Consider the following 9,163-nt stretch of genomic DNA (forward strand, 5'->3'; position numbering starts at 1 on the left):
GTTTCATTATCACAGACCCATGATTTATAGATACAGCGCTTGGTAATTGCACACTAAAAAAAATGAACAATCAGTTTCAGTAACAGCCAATCAAACCATTTCAGATGTATTCAGTAAAGCATTAAAAGACACAATGGTTACTAATAAACTGTTTCATGAGTACCATATGAAAGACATGTAACCTGCTAACAAAGTATATAATAAATTATATAATAAGTATATAATAATTATTAGCTTTTGTACATTATAATATAAATCCCCATGTTAGTCCCTTATTAATCTTAGATTTTCTCTCTTACAAACAGCTTATTACGAACTTCTTCCCTATAATTATTGTTTCAACAGGTGATTTTTAGCTTGATTGTTGAAACTTTATATTATAGATAATAGCAGAAAGTTTAATATGATTAAGATTAAATTATATTATGATGAGGATTAAGTTTATCCGTAAGATGCTGAGAAAGAGTGTGATTGAAGCTAAAAGAGATTTCTCTGCATATCATCTCGCCAGGGATGAGGCATGACCTTAATAGATTAAAATATTAGATTATAATTTTCATAAATACTTTAACAGAATACACTTCAGAGAAGCAATAAAATTTTCTGACAAACATCTCTGGTGAATAGCCAGGTAGTATATAGTGATTGCCAAAATTAAATATGTTTGTTAGTAAGGGAATAAGAAGAAAGTATGACAGCAAGCCTGTAAAAATTATTGTTAAATCAAGAAACTAAAATAACAGGATTCAAGTTAAGTTCATTTTAGTTATGTTTAAGCACAATAATATCCTGATTAATAATTTCTTAGTATAATTCCATAATTCTACACCTTAGAAACCATTTCTTTGTAAATCTGTTACATTAAAACTAATGAAAAAATACAAACTAAATCTCTCCGCTTAATTTTAGAGCATTTTATAAGATATATCAATTAAAAAAACAACCTGAAACTGATTTTCATCATCACATTTTTTATTAGGGCAGTTCTCTTCATCTCTATTCAAAGGGCAATCAGGGTCCCCATCACAAACCCATGTTTTAGGAATACATGTTTGTGCTACATCTGGACATCGAAATTCTAAGTCTGAAAGAAAAAAATTCAATCTTTTGAAAAAAAAAAATGCTTTAACATAATCAATATAATATATAGGTGCTTCAAAAGGAAATTTCAGTGATTTCAGTGAGGCCTTCCTCAATTACCCATCCCTCGTGTAATAAAAAATGTTGTTCAGTCCCAACAATCTCACCTTCTTTTCTCAATTTGTTGTCAAGATAGAATTTTTTAAAACTGTTTTCCGAGAAAATCAATTTTTTCCTAGTAAAAATTCAAATTTCTTTACTTTAACAGAATTTCATCATATATTTATCAACCTTTATCACAATTTTAAGAATCTATAATGAAGAATACAACCTATTTGTAAGAAAATATAACTTTGTTAGGAGACAATAGGAGCCAAAGTAAAAATAAATAATTTTCATAAATACTTGGTCGAATCCAGAGCAATGAATTTTTGAGGTACGACCCTGGGTTGTACGTATAAATAACATCCACCCTATAGTTCTTAAAAAACCTGAGAGCTAAAGATATAAATGTTTTGGAGTTAAAACATGCTAAGGATAAAAATTTCTATTCTAAGGGTTGAAAAAAGCTTTTGACCTAAAGCATTCATTGCTATTGGAGTTTATCTGAATAGATTAGATTTCTTGGAAGCTACATTTTTTTAAAATTTAATAACATGAACCTGGAATTATTTTTTAAAAAATTCAATTAAACTAGCAATGTGATTCTAAAATTGGATAACAAATACAAACCTGTACAATTTCTGGTGGCTGGAGTCACAGGACAACCTTCTTCATCAGAATGGTCGTTACAATCATTTTCTCCATCACAATGCCATCTTTCACTAATACACTGGCCATTCTTACATTCGAACTGATCTTTAGTACAAGCTGTTTTAGCTAAAAATTATATACAATTTGAATTAACAATTAATGTATAAAGGTTGTGGCTTACAAGGAATTCCAATAATGAAAATTTATATATTATCATATTATTAGTAAAATAGATAAATTTAATAACTAAATCCTAATGATTTAAAAGTAGATAAGATTGGATTCTTCATCATAACAATTGTATTTCTTTAGTCAGGCAACTAAAAATATTTAATTTTTTTATTTTCCATTATGTAATTAGGGCTTGACTTTCATGTATCATAATGCATAGTCCATTTTCATAATTACAAACCTGATATATGTTGTCTAATGAACATTAGGTTTCAGTGAAAACCTTAAGATAGAAATATCCTTTTACTAGTTTAAGTATTTAAGTTTTTAAATAGTTTAAAATATACTATTGCCTTTGTAAAAAAAACTTTGTATAAAGCCATAAAAATAAAGACACTTTTTTCTTTAAAGTGATTGGTCCTTTTGTTTTCTCTCAAAAATGTCAAATATTAATCAGTTAATTAGATGCACACGACCACTGATAAGGATGTGTTTGCTGGTAGCTTTAAGAATTCAATATGCTTCTTCTTCTGTTGTGTCACTGTGTAGTTCTTTATTAGCACAGGGGAGCATCCAACCAGGACTACCCCTGTTCATGGTTTCTTGCCTTGTTTCTGACTTGGTAAAGATTTTTGTGTCTCTTCTTGCACAAACAGTTGAGATAATCCAGCTAAGACATCCTTGGTTTAAGGTCTTGTTTCATCAGGGACATAGTCCATAGTTTTTAGTGGATCACGATAATCCTTCATCTGGACAACATAGCCAAATCATTTCAGTTTGCAAGTATCAAAGATCTGTTTTTATTTATTTATTTAATACCAGATCAGCGTGGTGGGCCTTACATGGTTAATTTAAGAGGTACAAAGATCTTGTTCATCAAGAGAAGTTCTTCCCTGATTCTTTCATTACAGAAGGAATCCCTTATTGTTTTCTCTACTTCTGAGAAACCTCATTTCTGCAGCTGCTGCTCTACTTCCCTGTTTGATAATATCTAGCAATATCTGCAATAAAGGATACAGAAAAGTACACCAACTTAAAAATTTGGAGTTTCACGTTTCTGCCTAACTCTCTCCCCAGTATAGCAGATCTGATAGTAGACAGAGATCAGTATGATTGAATTTTTAATAACATAACATGCAATCTAGGAAAAATATTACACATCTACTATAAATTATTCTTTAGGACTATCTTAAACAAAAATAAAAATTTAACATAAAGAAAAGTAAACAATTATTACTGCAATTCCACTCATCATCACCATCAGGGCAATCCTTATCTTTATCGCATACCCAATAGAGAGGAATACATTGTCCACTTTTACACTGCATATGCTTCTTATCACAATTACCTTCACAATCAGCCTATACACAAAAAAAAAAAATAATAATTAAATAAAATAATAACAAGTTAATACCATAATATAATTACGTTGTAAATAGTATTTTTAGTATTTAGTTTTATACTTTTAGTTATATAGTTTTATTAGTATTTAATTTAGTTACATTTATTTTTATTTGTACTGTTTTATTTAGATTTAGTTATTTGAAAAGAAAAATGTGTAATTATATTTGTTTGTAATAATGAGTAATAGAGACAGTTGCTAGGGGTTCGAGATCATAGTTACTAAGAAGCGTCACCTAGCAACGGACCGACCATCTTAGTTTTTTGGGCAGTTCCGACTAATTAGTGGCCCTGATAGCGTCTAAGCACCCCTGTCTGCGTTTATAGTTTGGACATTTGTTGAGTGTTTTAGTCGTCACTACAGTTCGAAACCAGACCTTTTCTGTGTTTCCACTTTATTAATTGCAGTTCCGACTAATTATTGGCCCTGGTAGCGTCATTAGCAGCCCTGTCTGCATTCATTTTGTCGGCTCGCCTAATACAACACGACTGTTGGATATTCGGACCATCAATGAGCCACTACACCAACTCTGGACCATTGCAGAGATTTATTTAGCAACAAGAGCTACACATCTCGGCAGCACTCTTCTCCTGACCTATCAGAGTGGACCAACCTTTTAGTCTAGCAGTATTTATTTAACATATTTATATTGTTTGTAAATTTGTTTCTTTTGTTTTCTTAATTTATTTATCTAATTTTATTTTTATTTGAAAGGCCTTTTTATTTTTGTTTGTCTTGTATGTTTTATTTATGTTAGTTTTTAGTTTTGTTTTTTACCATGTTTAAATTGAACCAAATAAATGTTTAATCTGAGCCAGTTTGTTTTTTGTTAATTTTTAAAGCCTTCCAACAAAAGACATAGTCGATTTGAGGTGGCTTTAACATAACAAAAAACCCAATTAGAATATTATAACTTAAAATATATGTTATTTTTAAAAACACAAAATAATTCTCTAAATATAACTAGATTTTATCAAAAGATAAATCAAATAAAGGAAATAGGACTCATATTTAACCGAGTTGTTGAGTATAATTCAAAATCAGTGATATTGCTATGTAAAAATAGAAGATATAGCTAAGCAATTAGATGCTAAACAAGTGATTCCACAACAGGAGTGTGTGCTAGCATTCATCTACAACACACCATTCCTTCTTGCTTGGAATTCCTTTGGTGATTAAATATTTACTGTACACCATGCAGACAGTAATTCTTATTATTATAGTATCTTTAAAATATGGTAAAATTAATTTATTAAAAAATAATCATGTTAATAAAAAATCTAAAATAAAATTACCTCATCAGAATAGTCACCACATTCATTAATTCCATTACATTTCCATGACAGAGGAATACAGCTATAATTGTTTGCACAGGTGAACTGATCAGCTGAACAATTTTTGTCTAAAAATAAATAAATATACAGAAAATAAGAAATATTTGATAAATCATAATTATTAAAAAAAAACAAAGAAAGAAAATTGTTCACATTATGTTAGTCTATATTATTTCCAATTATACACAGACTTAGTTAAACAATATAATTCCTTGAATGATTAAATAAACAAAATATATTACATTGTTGGCTACTCCATCAAAAGAATTTTGTTTTAATACTGTGAATTGATAAAGAAAAATTGAATTTTGAATCCATATTGTGTTCTAGCATTTATTTTGCTCTTTGAAAAGAAAGTGAGGATGGTAAGAATTAGGACAAAAATATTTTTTGGCAGGTAATACCATGAATATTCAATCATTTAAGAGGCATGTGTAAGAAAAGAGATAAGGCGATAGTGCATGATTCTGAACACATATGAAGAAGATAGGATACAACCCATATCCAAGTTTAATATTACATTAACTAATTTCGATTTTTAATATATGAACTTAACTTTAATATGTGAACAGTTAAATTAATTTTTCTTATGCGATATTACAAGTGGAAAAATATTTTCCTAATAAGACAACGTCAGATCCAATATTTGTTAAAAGACAATAGTTGCTATCAAAATTATTGATTTTAAGAGAACTCTTATTTCAATTAAATAAAAACTCACTACTTTTAGGGCAGGTATAATTAGCAAAAGGCCTGGAACCATCAAGGCACATGCATTCTCCAGCAATAATAGTCATGTTGTCAGGACAAGTGCATACAGCAGGTTTATTATCAGGTTGTGCAAAACATAAATGAGAACAAACAGAAGAACTGTTTGTGCATACGTTGGTTCCTTCTTGGACACTGTGAGCATAAATCTGAAACATAATTGGTTTGATAATTAAAAACAAAATACAATATAATTAAACTTAGCAACAAAACATTGTCAAATTAAGGTAAAACTAGAACTTCAATTGAAAAAGTTTTAACGAATCACAATTAATGCAAAACAAATACTGTATTTAGTTAACTGTGTTACAAAACAAACTGTGTATTTACTAATACCAAGGCAATGCAAGATGTCTATGTCCACAGGCATGTCTTCAGTACAAAGTGGGTACTTTGGGATGGGTTAATTCCAATTCTGTGCAGATGGGCTTGAAGGTAATCATGTCACCTAAGTAGTCTAAAATTAGCAACAAAATCTTTTCTTATTGAATTCATTGGCAGTACTTTTTCCTTTCTATTTCTTTTCCTTCAGACTGGCTTTTTCTTAATGATTTTATACATTCCCAGATTTTTATTTCTAGATCAGCCTTTAATTGGGGAGGATGGTATGGACTCTGACTCAGAGGGAAGCATGCATGCTTCTTTTACAAGTCAATCAGATTCTTCATTCCCTGCAATTCTGCAATGGCTTAGTACCCACTGTAACTCAACCAAGTATCTCTTACGAATAAGGTTACTATTAGTGTTTTTGGAGCTTGCTATATTGTTGCAAGTTGCTGTTTCAGGGCTACAGATAACAGAGATCACAGCTTGCGAGTCAACAAAGAATATAACTTTTTGCATCAGATCATTTAGGGCTGAGACATGTCCCGCTGCCAGATCAATTGCTTTTATTTAAGCGTCAAAGTTAGTTTTCCCAGCTGATAGATCTGCTTTCCCTTCAAAACACTCTGAATACCGAGAGCCAGTCACTCCTAGGACTCTGTCCACAGACTCATCGGTGTAGACATGTACCTAATGGGACCTTGGATACTTATATTCTATCATTACCATCTCTCAATACTGGAATTCCATGTCACTCTTTTTACATGAAAAATAGTCATCTCCTGTAAGATGACTGCAGTTTTCAAAAACAGATCTTGAAGAGAATAGGGTCAAATGGCTCCTTAGCTAGTCAGTCGTTAGTATAGTTATACTTCCATATTAATTCATCTGTGGATGCTAGTAATGATTTTTGTGTAGTTAATCTGGTGGTCACCAGAGTATACTATTGCCAATGTTTAATAGGAGACCTGTTTTTTTCCAGTCTTCTGTTAGAGCTCGAGAAGACCTGTGGAGAAAACTAAAAGAAGAATGGGAAAAAAACTTTCCAAATAACATAGTCTCTTTAATTTTCAATATTAAAGGTAGATTACTGAGTGCCAATATATGATTTTAATTATCAGGAATAAAAATATCTAGATATTAATTTTTGGGACATTAGTTTTATAATAATCTTGATTTTTTTTTCTTCTGCTTATTTAAATTTTTTTAAAACCAACTTTTCTCAAAGACTTTCATAGGACTATATATATTAACATGCACACAGCCTAAACAAAGGATTCTTAATAGATAGTTACAATTAAAGTAAAATAAGTATAAAATTATTAAAACAATCTCAAATTTACTAACTTTAAGATCCATTAGACCATCAAGTTCATCTGAAACAATTTGAATTCCTTCACCATGATCTTTATCTGCGACAAATATTCTTTTCTGTTCCCAATCATTCCAGTACATCAGGTCCTTGAAAACTGCCACAGAGAATGGATGAGACAATTGCTTCTGTAAAAAACAAAAAAAAATAATTCAAGTGAAACAATTGAAAATAAAAAATAGCTAATATTAATAGTTTTGCTAAGCCATTTTAAAATTTGTTATGGTTTAAATTTTTTTAAAAATATTTGTGATTGTTAATGATTTAACTTTTTTTATTTGTAACTTTGTACAAATATACAATATTTTTTCTGCTGCTCATTTTTTGATAGATAGTAATCACTATTCCTTCCTCACATTTAAAAGGTACAAATTGACCCTATTGAAACATGAATTTTCTGCTGGCCAATGATATTTCAAAAGTGGTCTTTAATATCAGCTAGATCTTATCCTCTTTGAAATAGTCCAACTGGACTTAAATGAGGATTTTCCAATAAAGCTTCCTCTTAAGTATTTCTAATTTTGTCTATATTAAATAATTTACCATGTTTTATTTTCTGCAATAATAAACAATGAATAAATATAAAATAATTTTATATGCAATAAAGGAGAAAATAAAAATTTTCATGTTTCCATGATTGCTATGACAATGGTCATAACTTTTTGATCATTATTATAAAAACCGTTAAAACACAGAAATATAGTAATAATAGTTTCTTAACCTAACCAAAAAGAAAACCTCAGATTTGTATTCAGTGACCCAAAAAATGTTTATACCAAACTTGAAAAAAATAAAACTTTCATCTATTTGTCCTTTTCTGGTTTAGTTTGACAGGATGAGAATTGTTATAACTGGACTTTTACTGAAGAGGATGTCAGGAAATGTCTCATGTAGTAATTGCATTGTTTCATGGGGTGTATGACATGTGGCACCATCTTGTTGAAACCACATGTCATCCACGTCAATATCATCCAATTTAGGTAGAAAGAACTGAGTTATCAACGAACTCTTTTCACTGTGCATGGTCACTAGGCTTCAGTTCTTGCGTTAATTGAACTTTGTAAACAAGGAGACACATGTCTACAGGGAGTATGTGCTGTAGAGAGATTTTTAAATTTGCAATTTAAAAATATTTTTCTCCTGTTAGAATGAGGATTATTTTTTGAACATTAAATGACTATACTAAGTGATTTATCTTTATGAACTTTAAGCACAAAAAGGAAAATTGATTAACATATTAATTACCACTTTCTCAACTATTTTTCTAAAATTACGGCCATGTAGATCAGCAGCAGCAATGTAATCCAGCTTGGCATCCACCCAATAGATTTGTTCTGCAATGTGGTCAACTGCAATACCATTTGGCCAAAAGACCTGAGGTGCAGTAAAAAGTTGTTTCACATGAGAGCCATCGAGGTTGGCCCTCCCGACTAATGGTTTTTCAGGTGACCAATCAGTCCAGAACAAGTACCTACAAATAGCAGTTATATCAATTAAATATGACAACTAAAAAAAAAAATATATATAAAAGTTAATTTAAAATTAAAATCTCTTAACACACACAAAAAAAAGTTTTAAATGTAAGAGAAGATACTCAATTCATAATTTATTCACAGTAGAAAACACTTAAAAGACTAGAAAAAGACTCGAACAAAGTTAAAAGATTAGTAAAAATTTACATAACATGAGTAAACATTCTATAAAAACTTAATACATCAAGACCTAAAATGTTGGTCAAAATGTAAGGTTTTAATAAATAGTTAACACTGTTTTTTAAAGTTTAGAAAAACCAAGCAGACAGCAACCTGTACCTTCACCTCCTTGGTTTAACAAACATTAAACCATCTATTGGCTATGTAAATAGGAAATCAGAATTTTTGAATAGATAACACTTTTATTGTATAAATCTGAATAACAATACTCTATCGAAAGTATTGCCTTTCTCTAGCTATACATTTT

At 30.0% G+C, this 9,163-nt stretch overlaps 1 protein-coding gene across 1 annotated transcript in view; it reads right to left on the bottom strand.

Moving 5' to 3' along the window:
• Positions 1-8,710, bottom strand: part of LOC106691508 (sortilin-related receptor-like) — a gene marked incomplete at its 5' end in the record, with an annotated part of 18,124 nt that extends 9,414 nt beyond the window's left edge. Inside the window, 7 exons of the mRNA XM_067050523.1 lie at positions 945-1,084; positions 1,813-1,959; positions 3,242-3,365; positions 4,702-4,808; positions 5,462-5,657; positions 7,180-7,332; positions 8,450-8,710. Of these exons, the coding sequence (XP_066906624.1) occupies positions 945-1,084; positions 1,813-1,959; positions 3,242-3,365; positions 4,702-4,808; positions 5,462-5,657; positions 7,180-7,332; positions 8,450-8,710 (1,128 nt within the window). The remainder of the gene's footprint in view (positions 1-944; positions 1,085-1,812; positions 1,960-3,241; positions 3,366-4,701; positions 4,809-5,461; positions 5,658-7,179; positions 7,333-8,449) is intronic.
• Positions 8,711-9,163: the final 453 nt, after the last annotated feature.

Source organism: Halyomorpha halys, unplaced genomic scaffold (assembly GCF_000696795.3).
Source record: "Halyomorpha halys isolate HHAL.00 unplaced genomic scaffold, Hhal_1.1 Scaffold2434.1, whole genome shotgun sequence".
In the NCBI taxonomy this organism is placed as follows: Eukaryota; Metazoa; Arthropoda; class Insecta; order Hemiptera; family Pentatomidae; genus Halyomorpha; species Halyomorpha halys.